Source organism: Aulonocara sp. 'chitande type north' Nkhata Bay, linkage group LG23 (genome assembly GCF_057382095.1).
Source record: "Aulonocara sp. 'chitande type north' Nkhata Bay isolate Kocher_YH1m ecotype deep benthic linkage group LG23, A_spYH_male_GT1.1, whole genome shotgun sequence".
In the NCBI taxonomy this organism is placed as follows: domain Eukaryota; kingdom Metazoa; phylum Chordata; class Actinopteri; order Cichliformes; family Cichlidae; genus Aulonocara; species Aulonocara sp. 'chitande type north' Nkhata Bay.
The window spans coordinates 39,120,524-39,142,857 of NC_141365.1; the positions used below are offsets into that span (position 1 = coordinate 39,120,524).

Here is a 22,334-nt window from a genome sequence, read left to right on the forward strand (position 1 = left end):
AAATCAAACTGTTCACTTAGGAAGTAACACTGACAACCAGTTTCACATGCTGTTTTGCAAATAGAGTAGACAACAAGTGGAAATTATAGTCAATTCACCATAATAAAGGACTGGTTCTGCAGGTGGTGACCACAGACCACTTCTCAGCACCTATGCTTTCTGGCTGATGTTATGGTCACTTTTGAATGCTGGCGGTGATTTCATTTTAGTGGTAGCATGAGACAGTCTACAACCCACACAAGGGGCTCAGGTAGTGCAGCTCATCTAGCGTAGCACATCAATGTGAGCTGTGGCAAGAAGGTTTGCTGTGTCTGTTAGTGTAGTGTCCAGAGCATGGAGGTGCTACCTGGATGTGGAGTAGGCCATAGGAGGGCAACAACCCAGCAGCAGGACCGCTACCTCCACCTTTGTGCAAGGAGGAACAAGAGGAGCCCTGCAAAATGACCTCAAACAGGCCACAAATGTGCATCTGTCTGCTCAAATGGTCAGAAACTGACTTCATGAGGGTGGCTTGAGGGTCCAGCATCCACAGGTGGGGATTGAGCTTGCAGTCCAACACCATGCAGGATGTTTGGCATTTGCCAGAAAACACAAAGTTTGGCAACTTCAGCACGGGCACCCTATGCTCCTCACAGCTGAAAGGAGGTTCAAACTGAGCACGTGACAGTCTGGAGATGCCGTGGGGAATGTTCTGCTGCCTGCAACATCCTCCAGCATGATCATATTGGCAGTGGGTCAGTAATGGTGAGGGGTGGCATTTCTGTGCCTGCCAGAGAGCCTGACTGTCATTGGGTAACAAGATGAGGTCCTCGGACCCTTTGTGAGACCACATGCTGGTGCATTTGGCCCTGGGGTCCACCTAATGCGAGACGACACTGGGCCTCATGTGGCTGGAGTATGTCAGCAGTTCCTCCATGACAAAGGCATTGATGCTATGGACTGGCCCGCCTGTTCCCCAGACCTGAATCCAATTGAGCACATCTGGGACATCATGTCTCACTCCATCCACCACAAACTGTCCAGGGGTTGGCAGATGCTTTAGTCCAGGTCTTGGAGGAGATCCTTCAGGAGACCATCCGCCACCTCATCCCGAGCATGCCCAGGCATTGTAGGGAAGTCGTACAGGCATCTGGAGGCCACACACATTCAACTACACACTTTCATGCCACTCAACTACCTAAAGAACAAAGTATTTAATAAGAATAATTCCTTCATTCACATCTGGGATGTCCTTTTTTGGGGGGGGGGGAGGGGGATTAGCAGTGTATGTGTAGTCATTAAAATATCCTTAATGTGAACAGTTTTGTTTTTTTTTTTTTTTCAGCATTTGACATTACTGCAATGCTTTGACAAAAAACTACTTCACTTAAATAGAACTGCAAAGCTAAATTAAGTCTATCAAAATGTGTTTCAGTTTGTTTAGGGGTCTGGCACAAATCTTGCCTTGCAAAATTGGCAAATCAGAATTGCCACCAGTCAACACAGGTGTGTATCCCATTCATATTTGGCTTGACTTTTTTTCAGTTTATTTTTTACCTGTCTAAAGTATTGATCAATTAAAAAAACTTTTGTTCTTACATTCCAGAAAGAAGAAATTTCTGAATATTCAGGGGAGGATGGATTGCCACATTCAGTTCTGGATCAAATATCAAGCGATGATGATGGCAACCACAGCATATCAGAAGAAGAATATGTGCCAGATTCAGAGTCATATGATGAAGATTCAGATGAAGACATCTCATTATTGCCAAGCACATCAAAAGGTCTGCTATGCCAAGATGACATCTCCAAAGCGCATGAACAATCAGATTCAACGAATTTAATCCACAACTTGACAAAGGACAAGCCACAAGATAAAAGTGAGCTTTGCGAAACTGAATCAGAAAAAATGACTTTAAGTAAAAGAAATTACTGCTATTTTTGTGGCAAACCACAAGCTAAAATTTCCCGCCACCTGAAAACGCACAAAACAGCTCCTGATGTTGTGCATGCATTTTCCCTGCCTAGAGACTCAAACGAGCGTAAAAGTCTGTTAGAGAAATTGAGAAATAAGGGAAATTTTAAGCATAATGCTGCAGTTTTGCATGGTGGAGTGGGACCACTGAAAGTGAAGAGAAGACCCAAGATTAAAGCAGTAGAGGGAAAGTTTGCTCATTGCTTTTATTGTCAAGGGATGTATGTTCGCAAGGATCTTTGGAGACATGTCCGCAGATGTCCTAACAAACCAAAAGATGACACGGATAAAGAACCTGGAAGAACCAAAGTACTCGGCCTGGCTTTAACTCTGGAGTCTCAGTGTTATCCGCAGGTGTCAAGTGGAGTCTGGAAGGTTCTTGCTGTTATGAAACAAGATGAGATTGCCTCAGCTGTGCGAAATGACTTTACTGTTATTCAGTTTGCCCAGTCCCTCTACAATAAACATGGACAAGACCCTACAAAGTATGATTATATACGACAGAAGCTTCGTGAAGCGGGACGTTTGTTGTTGTGTCTGCGCACAGAATTCTCAGTGCATAACATGGAAGAAGCTATTAAGCCTGCTAATTTCCAGAGAGTTGTGCAAGCAGTAAAGAAAGTTTCAGGTTTTGATGAAGAGACACTGTCATACAAAACTCCAAGCCTTGCGCTGAAACTGGGACATACACTGCATAAAATGTCTGACATTATCCATTGTCGTGCCCTCATGACAGAGGATGAAGCCCTAATCAAGTCCACTGATGCGTTCAAGAAGTTGTATGTCTCCAAATGGTCTGAGATGGTGTCTCACCGTGCCTTGAACACATTGAGTGAGGCAAAGTTTAACAAGCCATCAACATTGCCCTTTACAGAAGATGTTCGGATTCTCCATCACTACCTTCAAAAATCTGCAGAAAGTGCCTTTTGCAGCTTGGAGAACGAAGCCACAGCTCAGAATTATGCCCAACTTGCACAAGTTACACTCTCACAAATCATTGTGTTCAACCGAAGACGTTCTGGAGAGGTTTCAAAGATGCGCCTCAAAAGTTTTCTTGAAAGAGACAAAACAGCACTCCACACAGATGTTGCCATGGGGCTCTCAGAAATGGAACAGAGACTCTGTAACTATTTCTGTAGAATAGAAATAATGGGAAAAAGGGACAGAAATGTTCCAGTTCTGCTAACACCAAGCATGCTGGATGCTCTGTCACTACTGGTTAGTAGGAGGCCTGACTGTGGTATTTGTGCCACTAATATCTACCTCTTTGCAAGACCCCGATCAATGAGTCATTACAGAGGAATGGACTCCTTGCGTGTTCATGCACACCAGTGTGGAGCAAAGCAGCCTGAGTATCTAAGATCGACACAGCTCAGAAAACATGTTGCCACACTCTCACAAGTCCTTAATTTGAAAAACAACGAACTTGATCAGGTTGCAGATTTCCTGGGTCATGATATCCGCGTTCACCGCGAATTCTACAGATTACCAGTTCCCACAACACAGCTGGCCAAGATTTCCAAACTGCTTTTAACACTGGAAAAAGGACAACTTTCCCAGATCCAGGGGAAATCACTGGATGAGATCAAAATAGAAGGTTTGTATTGAAAGGAGCAAATATTAGGGCAGTAGTTGAATATTATGCTTTATCAACAGAATTAAAACCTAAAAGCACAGACCATTCTGTTAAATGTCCATGATTTAAGGTTCTTGAAGTCTATTGTTTCATCACTTTGCAACATTTGGCAAACTGCAGAGTGGTGGCCTTAAATAGTAAAACTATGTACTATAATTTCCAGTATTTGTTCTGTATTTTGTCATATCTCGTTGTTAATGTGAGGTTTTTGGGGGGTTTGTGTTTGGTTTTTTGGGGGGGTTTTCCCACAATTTCTCAGATGAAATTGCATTAAGTGATGCTGAAACAAAGGACAGTGAGAGTGAATCAGATGATGATGACACAGCACTCACAATGTTGGCGTGTGGCACCAGTGAGCCTGTACATGCAGTAGCTGATTCCACAAACACAGCGCAGCTCCAAGACACTGTAGATTGTGGTAAGTTACCACTAGCTTGGTTTCTGTGGATAAAATGTTTGTTACAAATATTAAAACTTAATCAAATTGTGTAATCAGCAGATGAAGGACCACTCACAATGCCTGCAGCAAGTGAGACTGCTGCTCCCTCTGAAGGTAAGGGGTGCAGTTGGTTCTCTAAGCTTATTATTGTTTCATCACTTTGCAACATATGGCAAACTGCAGAGTGGTGGCAAAAAGTCACTTGGATGAGTGACAAAATGTTTCTCCCACTGAAAACGCTACGTCCAGATTAACAGAATCAACGTTTTGGGATTTACTTACCTGGATGATTGAGCATGCATCAAGAGACTTTTATTCAACTTTTTATTCAGTCTTTTATTCACAGCGGAACACTAAATGTCTCATTTTAGAAATTTGATAAATTTTCAAAGAGAATTTTAGCTCGTTTTGATATTGATGGTAGCAACACATTTCAGAAGTTAGTACAGGGTAGCATCCATTCTTTTAACCACCAAATGTTTTTTGTTTTTTTGTTTGTTTTAACTACTACTACTTTATATATCTTCCAGAGAAAAATGCTGCTCAATCCCACAATTCCCGAAGAGCTCCCAAAAACATGTGGTCCAAGGCTGAGGTTGCTGCAGTGATGAGGCATTTTAAAGACCACATAAACGAAGGGAAACTAGCCACCAAAAATGAATGCAGTCATTGCAAATTGGTAGAAGATCCGGTGTTGGCAGGAAGAACAGTTCAAAACATAAGAGATTTTGTAAGAAACAGAGGATTAACTGCAAAAAGGCAGAAAAAAATGAACTAAAATAACTGTTTAGAGAGCTGTGGTTTTACATCTTGGTCAGATTGCCAATTGTTGTTAACACTGATGTTCTGTTTAAAGAAAAAAAAGTTCTTGTTAAATACAGAAGTAGTTTGTATTTCATAATTTTTACATTTAATTTATTTAGGGTTTTTTTTTGACGGGTTATATTTAAAATAAAAAATTATAAATGCATATTTTCTCCCCTTAATATTTACCTTTAAACTATTAAAATTCATTTTAAATGTTTTTAATTTTTCTGTTTTCTATATTTTTATATTTCTGTGGGAAGCGTGGGCATCTTTGTCCATAGATTTCTTTTTTTATTTATGGTTAAAATTAATGTTCAGATCCAAGAACACTAATAAAATGATGTTCCAGTAATCCTGTGTCCTGTCAGATGTGTATTCATGGTAATGATGAGCTATTTACATATTACATCATTGTCCCTTTAAAGACCCAATATTGTTTTTTTTGGACCTCATAAAACACATTGTTGTCAAGTGGACAATGTCTCCAGAAAACACAATAGAGTCTGGTTGGTGTGTATCAGTGTATCTAGACTTCTATAGGGAGTGTATGAGGTCTGAAGTGACCCAAATTTTTTTCAGATTTTTTCGAACACTTTAACCTCGCTCCCTTGGCTCTAAGTCCTTTCAAAAGGGTAGTCCACTTAAACCACCACCGGGCGGATTGACGTAGTATAGTCCCGCCATACCACATAGACCCGTATGTGTGTGTGTGTGTGTGTGTGTGGTACGTGGCCAAAAAATGTCCCCTGGTTAAATGACACTTTGGAAAAGTTACATGTATTTCCCTGCCTGCTGCTTTGGTGCGGTGGTGGGGAATCTCTATTCTCCCTGTTGCACGTATGCTTGTGTGGACTTATCAGCGTAAAAGCTCAAACGTTGTCTTTATTCAAATCATCAGGCTTGACCTAAGTGAATGCGCTTGTGCTGGACATTAGAGGTGACACAGCTGCAACCTACAGTAGATGCATAAATGGGTATACTTAGGATGCACCAGTAGGGATCATGATGATTGGGGTCGATACCAAGAGGAACACAGAAATAGCACAAAAAAGTCAGTTCCTCCAGCTGCTGCTTGAGGCTGCCTCCAAAAGCGAGTCAGTCCCAGTATTTTAGCATCTTAAAATGCCCAACTTTAAAGCAGAAAAACATGTTTACAGCCCTGTGCTCTATAGCTAATTCCCACTTCTAAACAACTATACAGCAGTGTTTTTGTTTTCTTTTAACATGACTAATTTTTTCTGGAAGAGAGTTTTATACAACCTAAGACACTTTCCTCCATATTTCAAAGCTATGACATCACAAAAATGTGACTGGTCAATGTTGATCATGGAAAAACATTATTAATGGGATATCTCACAGACCCATTTGTGCTATAATCAGCTAATTTCAGTTCATGTGCAGGAGGAGGAAAATGTGGTGATAGAAACAGTTTTTTTCTTTGATAGCACAAAGGGACAAGCTCATGATTAGTCCAGGACAGAAACAAGCACCGCTAACACAATCTCAGTTCTTTTGCAACCCTCTACACAAAAACATGCTAACACAAAGCTAGTCAAGAGCACAGAATGAAGACAAAGTTAATCGCATGCTGGCCCCAGCCCAACAGCCAGAGTCTGAAGTTCAACAGGTAACAGAGGCAGTGACGTTGTAGCCTCCATTCCCTATTTGTAAAGTAGAATTACCATGGCGATCCCTTTAAAGTCTCTTTGAGTTTGTTTTCAACTTTGCTTTGTGTTCTTGGCACATTACATACGTACATGCTAAAGGAAAGATTGTATATGTGTCTCATTCAGACAGTCATTTGAGTTGTGTGCAGAACTGTAGCCTATGGTTGATATTCCTAACTTGTAAGTATGAGACAATTTATTTCCATTCATTTTACTTAGATGAAAAGTACTGAGTAATGTGTAATCTGTTACTTGTTTTGAGTAAAGACTCCAACACTGGTTATGATTCAACAAAGCTAAGCTGAAATAGTGATAGTGTATCTGTATGTGCCTATATACTGTTTTACATAACTTAAATAATGTCTAATTTTCAACTTTAACTGAAGACAAAGACGCATTCGAAAACAGAAAGTGTTGTTGCAAACTGTTGACCTGTTGACCTGCTTACTCTAACTGAACAGAAGAAGTGATGTGTTCATTGTGTGACATAGAAGGCCGTTTGCCAGAGAAAACTTTCTCTGTGCTGATCTAAAATCAGATTACTAGCAGCCTAGTAGGACCACAAACGTGAGGTAAAAGTGAACTTACATCATCAGGGGTGTGATGTGGAGACTAGTGATGCGTCTTGCATTCATTAATTCAGCTTTGTAAATGGAGGTAACTGCATACTCCTAGTTTCTGGATTTTGCTTTGTACTATGAAAGCTTGGCTTTGGACTGAAGTCGCTATACCTTGGCCATTTCTACTTTGACCTATTTTTTCCCTTTTTTGTCTCCCTTCCCTTTTATAGAAGCCATTAAAATACTCCAACATTATGCAAATGTAATCCTAAGTCACTGGAGACACTCTCCAGCAAAGTGCTTATATTAGTCAAAGGCAGATTAATAGAAGAAACCATCTGGTGGACATCCAAGGTAACATTTACTTCTGCATGATCTTTGCTGTAAGACACACACACGCACAGACACACACTGCCTCCATCTCCATTACCAGCACATTGTAATAGCCATGCTCAATTAAGCACACCTACACCCAGCAGGCAATTGGTGCTCGTTAACCTGCAACCTCATTAAAGACACCATGCCTCGTCACTAATGACACTCCCCATATTCGCTCTGTGTGCTTGCTTCTGAACGCCCTCCTGGCACAGTGGCATGGCGCAGTGATTATGCTAATTGCTTAATTATTCAGCAGAGATAATAAGTCAGCACATGATAATCTCACATGATAATCGAGTGAGATACCTGGATAAGGATAATAGAAAATTTCACACTTTTGAGCAGAGTAAAATTAAAGTTTAATATTCATTATATGGGTATAAGATAAAGAACAAAGAAAGTATAAGCTTATCTGTCATTAGAATGTGACGGATCTTGCAGGTTTTAATTAGAAAATGGGGATTTTTAGAAGATTTCAAATGTGAAATAACTTCATTAAAATCAATTAAGCAAACATAAGAAGGGTGAGAAAAAAATCCATTTCTGTGCTTACCTTGAGTTTTTCATAGCGGTCGCTCAGTGCTGCCACCTGGTGGTCCCTGTGACGTCCAACTAACTTGCAGAGTGAGCAGATGAGCTGGTCGTCAGTGACACAGTACATGTTCACCTTTTCCTCCTCGTGCTCCAGGCACTGGAGCCCTCTGAGGTGGCAGTCCGGCATAGGCTCGATGAGCCGGTGGCCGGTGAACGGCTTCTTGTTGGGGTGCGTCGCTCTGAGGCATTCGTCGCAGTACGACACCTCACACGTTACGCATGTCTTAACAGCGTCCTGTGGCGGGTCCTGCTCGCAGAACTGGCACTGGACCGGCTCCGGAGGTGTGCTCGGGCTGGACATGGCAGCGCTGAGGGGGACCAGGGCCAACCGGTTGCTACCTTCCTCGCCGGGAGAGTTGGGCCCACTGTGAGGGGCAGACAACGACAGCGGCAGGGGGAGCCCGGCTGAAGATGAGGCCCGTTGAACTCTATCAATAATATTCTGCAAGGTCACGTTTCTCTTAAGTCCTTCTAGTCCACGCTCTGGACTCAGGGAAATGACATATCTACAGGTGGGGCACTGGAAGGCGCCGATACTCTGAACTGATTCGTTGGTGGTGCAGTGGGAGACGAGGATGCGGTGGGCGCAGCCGAAGCACAGGCTATGGGCACAGGGGAGCAGCAGTGGGTCTTCAAAGAGCTCCAGGCAGATTGGACAAGTTAGCTCTGACTCCAGAGTGTCCATCCTGATTAAAAAAGGCCAGGCGGGACCAGGCGCAGTGTCAGCGAAATCCAGAAGAGCCACTCAGCTGTCTGGAGGCCAGAGAAATAGATGGAGGCGAGCAGAGAGAGGGAGAAAGGAAAAGAAAGCAGGGGGATTTGTGATTAAATGGTGTGAAACAGCTTACTTCTCTGCGCTTTCTTTGGAGGGCTTATATCTCAATGGAGCAGACCACTGAGTTGACTTAAAGTACCGGGTTTTCTACACACTCAGAAATTAAAGTACAGAAATGTACCTATAAGGGTACAATGGCTTGTCACTGGGGTGGTACCCTCTAAGGTACCGTTCTGTACCCTAAACTGTGGGTACTGATTTGTACCCTTGTAATTTGTACCTTTTACACGTCAAACCTGTACTTTAAAGGGCAAAGTTGTACCCTTAGTATAAAGTACAAAAAAGAACCCTTAAAAGGAGTACAAAAATGTCTTTCTAAAGGTTCAGTATCTACACACAGATTTCCTATATTTTTCCTCTCAAGATTTGAAAAATTGAAGATACAAAGTCAAAAATACTTGTCACATTTATTACCTTCTTAAATACATTGCTTAACTGTTACATACAAACTGTTATCAACACAGTATGTGTCATAAGCTGCAACATCAATTTCCTGTCCAGGTTTTAGCAACGTCCATTCACTATCAACTCTAACACTGTATGAATGAAAATGGTTGTCATATAACAGAGGAATGAGAATTTTTCCACAAAAGACCCACATTGTGTCAATATTAACACAACACCTGTTCTCTGTGTTTCCTATACACATGTCGTCTGAAAGATTCATATTTTTTGAAGGAAGAACAGCAGTCACTGAGTCCACAGGTTATATCAAAATTGGCATCACCTATGTGCTGAATAAGCTTTGTCAAACTAAAGGTTCTTCTGCCACATTTGGAGCACTGATATGGCTGAGGCATGGTGGTCAATACAGAAGATTTATTTGTCTGGTGACTGTGATTGGTAGAGGCCGGTCCTCACCCTCATCTATTTTCACAATGTACTTTTGGAGAAAAATCAGGGTGTTCTTCAGATGTTTTGGGTAAGCAAGGTTGAAGACAAAATACAAGCAGAAAGAAGAGATGATTGCTTCAAAAATACACGAGCTTCTGCACACTTCACTGCCATCCAACTTCACAATGTTTGGAGCGCTTCTGGAGAACACTGGTTTCCAGTCTTCATAAAGTAGCTGAACAGTTGGATAGGGGGTTTTAGGATAAACCTTTGAAGTCAAAAGAGAAGGTAGAGGAAAGCAATATCTTAGTCTCTTAACAAAAGATACATTTGTTTTCCTTTTATATAGACTAAATATTTTAATACACACACCTCTCCAAGTATGACAAAGAGATCCAGTTTCTCCTTGAAGACGTATGGCAGGAATAAAAGTGCAGCCCTTGTGTCAAGATCTGCCAAACAAACAACAAAACACAAGATCACCCATGCATTTTATCTGGCATTTCCAGTTACCTATAAAAATTATATAAAATGGAAGCCTTGAAGTTAAAAAAAAAAAAAAAAAAAGCAAATACCTGGTAGGTCATCAGTGAGAGCCTCCTCTCTTGCATCAAGGTAGAGCTGGTAGAGTGGGGTTTTCCCTCGTGTAACGTCAATCACCTTTGCTGCAACACATGAGAGCCCTTCACGAAATCGCTGGCTTACATTACCCGTTGTTGGTTAATTAATTTTCAGTACAAAATAACAGTGTATGAAAATGAAATAATCTAAAGTTGATATTAATTATGTATGGTGCTGCATAATTATTTTTTTATAGAATTTAACAACAATACTGTAAGAAGTTACATGAACATAAAAAAAAAAGGAAAGAGGGACAGATGAAGAAAACAAGGTCAAGGGCAAATAAAATTTACTACTATAAACATGTTAAATGTGACAGCTATTTCCAAGTTCAATTCAGCTTTCTGACTTACACCAGTAGGCATCCCTAAGAAGGGGTACTTCTTCAACACATCCTCCACAGGCATACCATTTGCAATTTCTTTCTGCCGCCAAGCAAACGTTTGCTGCATATGGTTATGAACCACCATGGTATCTGGTTGCATCTTCTGATATTGGCACTGTAAGACCTTTAAGTGGGCGTCTATGGATAATAAATCCTCTCCTTGGACGCATGGTCCCTTGAAAGAAAGCAAGAGTGAGAAGAGAAAGTCAAAACAGATTAGAAACCCAACATAAGACTAAATATACAATTAGAGCTGACACGATCTGTGCATCACAAAGAACTCGTATCGGTTAAAGTCTCAAAGTATTTTCATTGCTGTGAAAACAGTTAAGTGTTTGTTTTTATTGCATGAATTGAAGTATAAAACACTACAGTAACAATACATATGGTAGAAACAATGATCATATTAACTAAATCCTAAAAGTGCATAACGGCCAACATGTATGTTTCAGACATACTAACTTCATTATAAATAAGAAAATACCTTATTGAAGTTGACGAAGTAGATGGTTGCCAGTCTTCTGGAGAGACAGTCTGTAGAGTCAGTGTCACTGAAGATTCCTTCATCCTTGACACAAATTGGTTGAATTTAACCTGCTTTTTGAAGGATCCTTGGAAAAGGTATGCAACCATAGTCTCAGTAAGACCGCAGTCAACTGTGTCACCATCAACCTCATTGTCTGCAAGATAAATGGTAGTACAAACTCTAAATTCCATGTAAGAATATTTATCACCACATTTTTACATGGGTAAAAACCGTATATCACACACATTAAAACCTTTTGTAATACTTCTTTCAGTTCAAAGAAATATTCATTAAAAAAAAATAAGTAAATTAAATAAAATAAACCAAATCTTTAGAGTGAATCCTCTCGATATGCAAAGTTTTCATTTTTAAATTTAGATGTTTGTTTGGGACTACTGGACACAGGAGAGCAGAGTCTGAGCATGCTTTTGTGCCCTTTCAAGTTTGGAAGAAAAAAAAAGACTAGAATGCTGTAATTTGTTAATATTCACTACTAAGGTGACTCCTTTCTCCAGATTTCCGACAGTTTCTGCCGTCTGTTCTTTCAGACCGATTACTTATAGCGATAACACCTGGAGGACCGTATTACAAGCTCAGATTACATGCTGAAAAAGTTCCCACATTGCTTAAAACGCGACTATCAAACCCCAGCTGCGACTCCCTTGTTATATTTTAAACAAGTGCGGCGTCAAGATATTTCCTTTAGACGTTATATTCAGCCGCCCATGTGTGTTGATGGCCTTGGAATGGATGTAAAAACGTGATTTTATTAAACCATTAATACACTAACGGTAAACTGCATTCAGCTACCAGGGAATCAAATTTTGCGCCGTTCCGCTGCGCAGGGGTTACCGAACCTATAGACTGTGGCTGAACCACATATATAAGTTCAAACTTATACAAATACTATGTGTACACATTTTTCAGAACTGTGACCTCAACTTTACACATGAAACGTTTGTAAAAACGTTTGTAAAAAGACATAATTTGAGCTAAGAGAGTGCCGAAACTAGCTAAATTGCTAATATACGTTAAGCTAGGCTAAACCAATAATTAGTAATTATGCTACATTTTTCTTTAAATAAAACTTACCTCTGAAACGCTGAGCTTCAGCTTCGGTGACATCTAAGCCCCACTCTTGTATTTTTGTTAAGAGTTCCTCGGACAAGTTCGTAATTCATCTCCCTCCGTTGATAAAACAAAATGGCACCTGCTGCATTTACAGAAAGTTCTAGAATCCACCAGCTATTCGTTGAGTTTCTTCTTCTACTTTTTGTTTGATGTTGTGAGGATGGGCTCAACTCGCACTCCGAGTTCAATAAGGGTGCTTTTTTTTAAGGGTGCTTTTTGTCAAAAATAATAAAAATAAAAAAACTCTAATCAAAAAGTGCTTAATCAACCTGTACTTTATCTTTTGAAAGAATGGGTACAAATAAGTACTTTTCACAATTAAGGAACATGTATGTACCTTTCAGACACTAAAAAAGGTACAGATAGTTACCCCGAGGTCCAATATTTGTCCTTAGACTGTATTAATGTCATTTTTGTACCTTGGGGCACAGTAATGTACCCCTTCCGTACCCCTATTTCTGACTGTGTACGTCTGACTGAAGACTGAAAATAAGATTAAGCAAACAGATTAATTAGCATGGTTCAGCATGTTCCACCAATAAGCATTTAGAAGTTTAAAATCAACACCTGACGATAATTTGGCTGTGGAGCTTCTACTTTTGTCCACAGTATTAAGTAGAAAGGAGGCACAGGGGTCTATAAATTCCAAATTGTTTATATACTGCCTGCGACAGTGGCCTCAAGGATCTTTATTTTGTAAGCTACATACCCTTCAACATTAGAGAGAAAACCTCATTTATTAGACAGTTCTCTATGAGCAAAAATGTGGTGATGGTGGGAAGGAAGAACTCACTTTGATGAGGAACAGACAGCCATCTACGGAGCAATGAGGTTAAAAAGAAGACCGAAAAGAAGAACACAGCAAGGCGACAAATAAAAGACAAGGCAAAACTACAGGAGAGATGCTCAGTGCTTGATGGGAGGTTCCTCATCATGGTTCTGGGTCATCTGACCCAGCCCTAATGATATCCTTTATCAAAAATAAAAAAAAATCTCAAGCTTAATCTTGAAAGTGAAAATAGCTGGGAGCCTATTAGCAAGATTCAAGACAGTCTAAGTTAGAAAAAGGTGCATTAGTATCAAAAAACAAGCTGAGGAGAATGTTGCTAGTCAGTTTGGAGGTTTCTTCCTGTTAAAATGGGATTTTTCCTTCCCACTGACACCAAGTGCTTATTTATATGAGGCCATATTTATATGGCCTGATTGTTGGGGTTTTCTGTTGTGTATTACTGATTTGGTGCTTTATATATACATTTCAATTGTACTAACAGAAAACGTAAAGACCATTCTGTAGGCTGAAAGTCAAACATATAGTTGCTCTAACAAATATCTCATGGTCTTTATAGCAGCCACATTGCAGATGTGCTGTTGACCCACTTTGTGCCCTTTTGTGATTCTCATTGTTGTTGACCGCAGTACGCTATAGGTTTCCCTATGCTTGGATTAACAAGATTACACACCATCAGCAGCAGCTGCTGCCGTCAAGAAGCATCTGTCAGGCTGGACTTAAAACTACTGAGCCACAAGCCAGTAATGCAACTTCACACTAATCAGATACTTTATGTAACTAGTGTGCAATAGTGGCAGTGAGGTTCGCTTTATCCCTCGTTCTTTACCATTAAGTCACTGTACAGATAGTACAGCATGGAAGCCCCGAAAAGACAAGTGACAGAAAAGGCCTTAACAAAAGTCTAAGAGCAGGTTGAAGACGTCTTTTTTTCCCAACTTGCTCTTAAATGGGTGGGATTATGGGATATATGTTTGTGCTCTACTCATTTTGGCTACAGAAGGCTGATCCCACTCATGTTTTCTCAAATAATATTTAATTGCCTGATGCATGATAAACACACAGAGTACATTTTGTGCTAGCACCTTCTGTAACATTACTATCTTTCTTTTAGCTATGCACTAGAAGGGGTATAATTTTCCCAGCATGCTCTGAGTGAGACAAAATAATTAGTGTTCCAAGTCATCTAGAACATCATGTTCTAGCAAGAAGCACTGCAAGATCAGATAAGGGTAGCCGACAAATGTTTTAACTAGCTACACTGAAAGTTTCAGAACTCATCCGAAACTACTGTGTTCACAGACTGAATGAGGCTCGCACACAAACTCGACATAACCTCTTTGGCGGAAGTAATAATGCTTCAAAGAAATGACTATAGATTGTTCTTCTCACCTGGTTTACATTAAAGAAAGGAAAGAAATGAAATGAAATTTGATGAAGCTTGATGATATTTTTAATGGGTTTTTATGTCTTTTGAGGCGTCCGTACATTCATTTCAAGCTATTTCAAGCTTACTTTTGCTCAAATCATATAAATTCAACTTTGATGCACCTTTACCACTCGAGTTGAAATGGGAGTCTTGTTTTAACATTGACTACAGCTGTGGCTCCATCTGCCACATCTGGAGTCAGTTGCTAATTAGAACACATGCCAATTCATTTCTCCTGCAGAGCCGCTGACTCTGGATTTCCACGTGAACCTCCGTGCTGTCAACATGTCTCCAAGAGACTCAGGAAGAAAATGTAGAAGAGGCTCAAACTCAACTCAAATTTAGAAACACAAAACAACAAAATGTAGCAAGATTTACTGTTTTATAAATTCCTGATTATGTTGGAAAGCATTAAAGGGGAGCTGCCTGCTAATTAATATAACTAAAAGTGCTCAAGTAAGCTAATAAATAAGTGTGGCTCTGTTTCCAGTCAGTTCTAATAAAGACAAGTTACCTCTGAGACTTTGCCTCCAAGTTAAAAATTCAACAGTGCATGCTTTCTTCATTTCTGAACTCATAGCCCTAGGCCTTTTAATACACTTTTGGTTAATTTTAAGAAGATAAATTGGATTTTACTGTAGCTGAAAATGTCAATGAAAAAAAATCCCTATTTTAGAAGTGAAATAAAAGTGAAACCAACCCTTAGGGCTAAAAGGATCTTTGCCAGTTTCAGGAAATGTGTCACAGCACAAAAAAAGAAAAAAGAAAGAAAGAAAATGTCAGATTAGCACACAGATAATTCTGAAAACAATGAGATTTGAAAAATAAATGATTTTGAGTATGAATGCATTTGATTATAATGAGTACGTAAATTGATGTTATAAACCATGCTCCAATTTCTACACACTTTAAGCATAATAACGACAGTGACACACACACACACACACACAAAAGAAAAATGCAAGGAATGAAATGAAATGCAGGAAAGAAATCCGCTCTTATCTCCATGGTGCGGCCCTTTCAGCAGATGTCACTGTTTACTGAGATTAAAACTCGTGTGAGTGGACTGCTGCACTCTGAATATCTCCTCTTCATTCTCTAATCTATCTTTATGCATGGCTTCCTCTCATCCTCTGGGGAAAAAAACAAAAAAACAAGTGCTGCAGATAAACTGTCCTCATATGAGCTCAGCACAGTCCAACCACCACTTTTAGTACCTGTGATATTTGAGATCAGATATTTACTGTGAGACCTGATGAGCTGGTGAAAGAGATGGGATGGGGGGAACTGTGTACATAGACGTATTACCAAGCAAGCCCTTGATCTCTTACATTTAGGGAAACGCCAAATGCTGGAATCAAGCAAATATGGAAGGATATACAGAGGAAAATGCAAGTAATTGAATGTGGGAGATGGGAGTGATTTGGCAATCGCATGCTTTAAATGAAACGGAATGGGTATGTGTTTGCTTGGACTGTTAAAAACAAACACTCAGAGAGACACACTCATCTACACTGGCATCGCAGCATGTGCACACACAGTGATACATACTCATTAGCACAAAACACCTACTCTGAAACATCTAAGAGCCTCTCTGAGGTGCTTATAATGGCAACTAATCTGTCAGTGAGACCCGAGCTTTCCGACTGTCAAATAAAACTTGGAGGGTTGAAAGGGTTAGCGTATACTGTTATTCTTTTGGTCGAATTGCCTTTTCATAACAGCATCGTTGGATGTTAGCTTACAGCAGCTCTGAAGCTAAATAATCACTAAATGAGCAGTTTCAACATGAGGGAGCAAAGTTTATGTAGTAGGGTGAGATGTAATCTTATTTAGCCCAAGTATTTGACAGTATGCATCTGCGGTCATGTATGTAAACACAAACTTAACACACAGACTTCTCCAAATGTAAGATCATGGCAGAAGAGCTCCAAATTTACTCCTACCTAAATGCAAGCAATGTAAGATTGGGACAAACCCAAATCTTTCAACTTTTTTTATGATTTTTTACAACAAGAGGCTACGACTTGTGTAGGGAAGAGTTATCATCAATCTCTGTATTTTAACTCCTGTCAGGTGTGTAAAGTTTTTTGTGACAACAAAAAATCTTCTTAAATCCTACTTTTACCTGGCATGCAACCACACTGTAAAAACTGTGATTGGGGTTAATTAGAATCTAATAGGAGAGTAATAGTAATTATTACTCAGTAAAAACGTGTATGAGTAGTTTTAATCAAATCTAAGCAAAATTCAACAATTTTGAGATGTTCAGTTATTTAAATTTACACAGTTTTGTTTGGGGTAAATTCAGCAATGGTTTGTTGAGTAGATTTAAAAAAAATGTTTGAGTACTAAAAAAATTTAAGAAATCTAATAGATTTAACTGATGAAAGCATTTTCATTTTAATCATTGTACACTTCCGCCCATAATCCTTTGTGCCACGTGCAGGACACACGCGCTTCATGAGTGGACGTCTCCATTTTGTCAGAGGTAAGACTTCTTAATTTGTTCAAATATAAGACACGGTTTAAACAATAACGTATATCGGTTTTGAGTAAAGGTTTTAAACAGTATGATACGTCGAAATTTTATTAATAATCGTCACTGTAATGATAGTATCGTATTTTTACACAAATGGCAGTTAGTGGACTGCTAGCACAAGGTCACTTTCCAAGCCTTCACGACTGTGTTACTGAACAGCTTTAACTAACCACATGTTTTACCGTATTAAAAAATATCAACGGTATATTCCGATGAGTTTTAACGTCTTTCATCCACGTTTAAAAGTTCATGAAAAGGTTTTGCGGTCAGTTGTGAGTGATTTTGTCAGCCACAGTCAGTTTTTCGAACTCCAGTTTCCAATAATGGCGGCCGCTACTAAGTTTTAAAATTACTCTTAGTAATCTTTCTGGGTCACAAAATAAACTTTTAACATATTTTCAGGCGCGAAAGTAGCTGTGTAAACATCAAATATCTGCTCGGTTTATCAAGATATCGCATGTTTGCAAAAGTGCTTAGACGTTTTCGGAGCATCTGCTACCCACCAGCTCGATAGCAAGCCGGGAGCTCGAGGGTCACTGAAGCCGCTGAGAACGGCACAACTCCCGGCACATCATTTTCAGATCACCGCGGGGTTTCGCTACTCAGTTTAAACGTAATGTATAAGTCACTTAGACAACCTAAAAATGTTATTGTTTGGTTTTTTTCAGTGTTTTATTTGTTCGTGAGTAAATCGGTTTGGCTGAGATTAAAGTTATTAGATTAGATTAGATAAAATAAATCTTTATTAATCCCCCGGGTGGGTTCCTCCTTGGTTTTTACACAGCTGACTAAACGTCAAAAATGATAATGTTGCTTTCCTTTCAGGTAATGGAAGATCCCTCAACTTAAATTCACCTGATCAGCATGGGATTGAAGTTGCAGGCTATCATAGCCAAGGTATTTTCCACAGACATTTCAGCTTGGAATTTTATTTAAAGAATTTTTTTGTCAAATTTCATTTGCATGGTGCACAGCTCCACTAATTTGTTTGCATGTTTTTGTCAGTGCAAGAGGACGCCAGGACGTCACTGATATAATTAACAACACAATTATGGGTTTCATGTTTTAATTGTATTTTAAATACATGTCTATTCTTAGTAAAAAAACAAAAAACAAACAAAAAAACACAAGTACAGGTATTGCTGGGTTTTTGTTTTGTCCCAAGAAGGAAAAACCCTTTCTGACGAACATAAACTAAATTAGATAAAAAAACTAAATGACTAAATTAATGTAATTTACTAAAACGACACATTTAAAGATTGAACCTGTCAAGCATGTTGACAATACCTTTGTGTTGACTGTCAGCACCCAGGCATGTGCATTAACATCAGCTAATTATCGCACATAATGCTCCATGTGATGATAATTTGATATTTAACAGTTTTTTTTAATACTGCCAATTCTCACAGTTTTGTCTTAATAAATGGTCACTTATCTGATGGTAATTTTTGGAATTCTTGCTCATTTTCAGTCACCAAGCAATCCTAGCAATAACATAACCAGAAATCTGGTTATTCAGTGCTTGATGGTGTACCTTGGGGAGTCCATTGATCAACTGATCAAAGAGTACAGTGTAAGTGTTGAAGTAGAAACATTATTCTGTTTTTGTTATTCATATGTGTTTGTCAAGTTTCAAATAATTTGAGGCATTATCATGTTTTATTTGTCATTCAGCTACAGGATGTGTCCAGGAAATATTTCATGTGTGCAACTACAGTCAGAAAACCCATGTGTTTGTTGTTTCAGGATGCTGATGAGGATGGTGTGTCACAAGATCTTTCTGAACAGAGGATGAAAATCTACAAAATCAAGGCTGTTGGATCTGAGGAGGATGACATTGGCATTGTGCTGGAGGGTGTGAGAGTTATGCCTGCTCTGGGCAATTTTCCAAGAGCATGCGCAATGCTGGTTGGATTGACATATGCAGTCGATCTTGCCTATCCCAAAGAGCTAAAATACACCTTGGAAGTATTCCAGAAACTTTTCCTTGAACTGGATTGTGCTAAGCTCTCACCAAAAGTGAACAGCCTCAAGAACAAGTTATTGGCTTAAACGAGGACTCTGAAAGAATGAAAGGGAAGTAAGCTCACTGAAAACCTTTGGTTTGTCTTTGTTAGATGCAGCTATCTTTTCAGTTTTTAAGTTAATTTCATCTTATTCATATCTTACCCAAATGACCTGCAATGTGTCAGGCTGTATTTGTGCTCTTCATTTTAATGTTTGTTTTTTATTACCTACAAGTTTCTTAGGAATATTCTGTTTGAAAGGCAGCAAATTGGAGGAATCACTAGTGAAGCTTTTCTTTGTTTATAGTGTATGTTACTATAAAACATTGGTTTAAAACAACTTTAAAATTTAACAGAAGTGCAGTCCTGTAGCTGTAGAAATGTTACTTCCTCTTACATGTGTCTTAGATTTTCTCAGGTTAAACATCCAAATTGGGATAAAAGGTTGATTTACATTATTGATATTCCATGTACATGAGTGAAAAACCTTTGTTCTACAGTTATATTGAGTGATTCGATTTAACAAAAGATTGACAAACTAAAGTTTTTGTTAGTCAATCATAAATAAGTAACAGAGATAAAGGAAACGGTAAAGGATATTCAAATTTCAGGTTCATGTTGATATTACAGTCTAAAGATTAATTTCTTTTTTACAAAACTGGTTTACATTCATGCAGTTTATTTTGCTGTTGCTCTGTACACAAAGCTGTGTGATAAACTGTTTATGACACTAAAACAAATTTACAGCAGAGGAATGTATTTAGGAGATCAGGAGATTGTTGATGAGAATTCAGTGTATACGAGCAGAAAAATGTTATATTATAAATTACTGTGTTTTATTTTCCACAATAAAACAAATTACTGTTTTGATGTTTTCTTTGTGAAATTGATTCATTTTACTCAGAAAATAAGTAAAATTCATTTCATTTTCTCTTATTATTCAGTCATTATTTTTAAGGTTTATTTGGAAAATTATTGAATCCAATTTGAGTTTTACTGAAAAAACAAGAAGATTTCATTTCTTTGTAATGGATATTTTAGGAAGTTTTTACTAAACCTTTGCCAGATAGTTAGTAAATTCAAAGTAATTTTTCTCAGAGACTTATTTCATATCAATTATTTTTTTTGGTAAAGTTGGGCAATTTCAACCTTCAGTTTGAGATTTTGACCCTAAATCCAACACATATTTACAGTTTAATTCTATTAATATCTACTTTTGTTTTCTATTTGAATTTAATTAACATTTTCTCTACATTTTACATAAATCTTTTGAAATTAAAATCTACTTAATTATTTCAAGTGTCACTTTGTTGCCATAACTTTTTTAAGTAACCTCTAGTCACAGTTTTTACAGTGCAATAGTAGCCATACTAAGTTAGCAACTAGCTTGTGGCTAAAGATGCCGAAAAGCTTGATAAGTAATTTTCTAGACAAACTCTAGAACTTGAACTAAATGCATATGTTGTCATTTAAAGCCAAAAAAACAAGCCCTTGAATAGCTGTACACCATTAGCCTAACAGTTGGAAGACTAAGCTAAGTTAGGCTAACTTAACTTGCTGGTAAGACTGAAAAGAGGTCATTGTAACCTGTTAAATCTGGTATCCTCTTTATTTTAGCTTAATTAGATATGATGCATTAGCCAAACATCTTTTTTTTAACTTTTTTTATAATGTTCTACTATAATAATAAAATAATTTAGATATGTTTATAATACCCTTTGTTTATTTGTTTATCTATGGATTCTAATATCTAATATGTTACATATGTTATTTCAATAAAACTAATGAAACCCTTAAAACTTAATCCTAAAAACATATTTTGTTAAATCCTACTTATAATTAGAAAAATTAGATGACACATCTTCCCTCCTTCAAGGTGATTTCTTTGGATTTCTGCTATTGTTGCAGGACAGGGTCAAAATGACCAACCATGGCAGTTGTGAGGGGAATGAATGATGCAAGTGGTTCTAGTAGAGCCTCATTAGCTAAAGTGAATGATAACTATTTACTGAAACATCAGCTTTTTTACTGTTCAGTGCACTTTTATGCAATCTAGTAATCATCAGTTTATAAGATACTAAAATATAAAACCATATAGCATTGTGTATCAGGTGATTTTTTTAAAGTATTCCTATAGGGCAGCAAATTATATTTGCCCTATTTATTAATATCTGTAATGAGTTTTCAATAATAAGCGACTGGGCATTTAAAGCTAATGTGTTTGTACAATCTTTCTGCACATGTTTAATAATTTCCCCTTTTTCTATCAGTAACAAACATCTCAACGTGACTCAAGCTGACAGAAAAAAGGGCCGGCACAAACTGGCTAAGATTAGCTGGCAAACTTGCAAACATTTATCCTTTAAATTAGTTTGAGGCTTGCATTTGTTTTTAAAAGATGTCAAAAAATGTGACAATCCAACCACGTTGATGAAGTTAATATTAAAAAATGTGTGAGCTCGGCCAATCGGATGTCCTCTAACTGGTTCATTATGTTCCACTTGTTCCACACTGATAGCAGAGGACTATTGATTGACTGTTGTTAATTAAAAGATGAACTAGATTAAATAGCTCACTGAAAAAGACCACAATCATCCAATATTACATTAAAAAAAGTTCTATTTAATTCTCAGGTATTCTTGAAGTGTAAAACAGTTCCACTCCTTCTGGAGCATGCTTCCTTTTGTTAATCAGACTCTCTAGACTTATCACAATGAGGTTAATACAAAGCATAACCATTAAAACAAAAGAAATCTAATGCATGAGTGTTGTCTGTTTGAAGGTAATAAAAGTGCATAAATGAACTAAATATCAATTGGACCAGTCTAAGGACTATTTTTTATGCACTCCATTCCAGCACACAGCTGTCAGCCAACTAACAAACAAAGTAGAGAAGGTAGATGCAGGAAAAAATAACTTCCTGACAAAGCCAAAAAAAAGTTAGACATTGACGAAGCTCTGACAGGTTTGAAAGGGGAGGGAGGAAACCTGGAGGCACGAAAGGATGAAGAGAAAAAAAACCCTCAGTCTGACAAAAGAACACACACAAATCTAAATCTGCGCTTACATATAGACATGCATAGTTACACAAATCCAAATTGGCAGGTGAGACAAGATGAAATGCCTCTCAACACACCATAGGTGACACTGTTGAACCATGTTTTGAGGTGACAGAGCACAAAACAGAAGAAGAACGAGTGGAA

General features: G+C 38.3%; 2 protein-coding genes and 1 pseudogene across 3 annotated transcripts in view; 1 reads left to right on the forward strand and 2 right to left on the reverse strand.

The window, feature by feature from the left end:
* LOC147302385 (uncharacterized) overlaps nt 1–5,545 on the forward strand; it is a 29,147-nt gene extending 23,602 nt beyond the window's left edge. The window contains exons 27-29 of the mRNA XM_086283662.1: nt 3,850–4,008; nt 4,087–4,143; nt 4,560–5,545. Coding sequence (XP_086139788.1) covers nt 3,850–4,008; nt 4,087–4,143; nt 4,560–4,807 — 464 coding nt within the window. The 3' untranslated portion in view covers nt 4,808–5,545. The remainder of the gene's footprint in view (nt 1–3,849; nt 4,009–4,086; nt 4,144–4,559) is intronic.
* Nucleotides 1–22,334, reverse strand: part of LOC147302384 (E3 ubiquitin-protein ligase Midline-1-like) — a 128,952-nt gene that overhangs the window by 61,701 nt on the left and 44,917 nt on the right. For both annotated transcript variants that reach the window (XM_086283664.1, XM_086283663.1), the window contains exon 2: nt 7,995–8,788. In XM_086283664.1, the coding sequence (XP_086139790.1) occupies nt 7,995–8,720 (726 nt within the window). In that variant the 5' untranslated portion in view covers nt 8,721–8,788. The remainder of the gene's footprint in view (nt 1–7,994; nt 8,789–22,334) is intronic.
* On the reverse strand, nt 9,098–12,820 carry LOC147302386 (sterile alpha motif domain-containing protein 3-like; annotated as a pseudogene).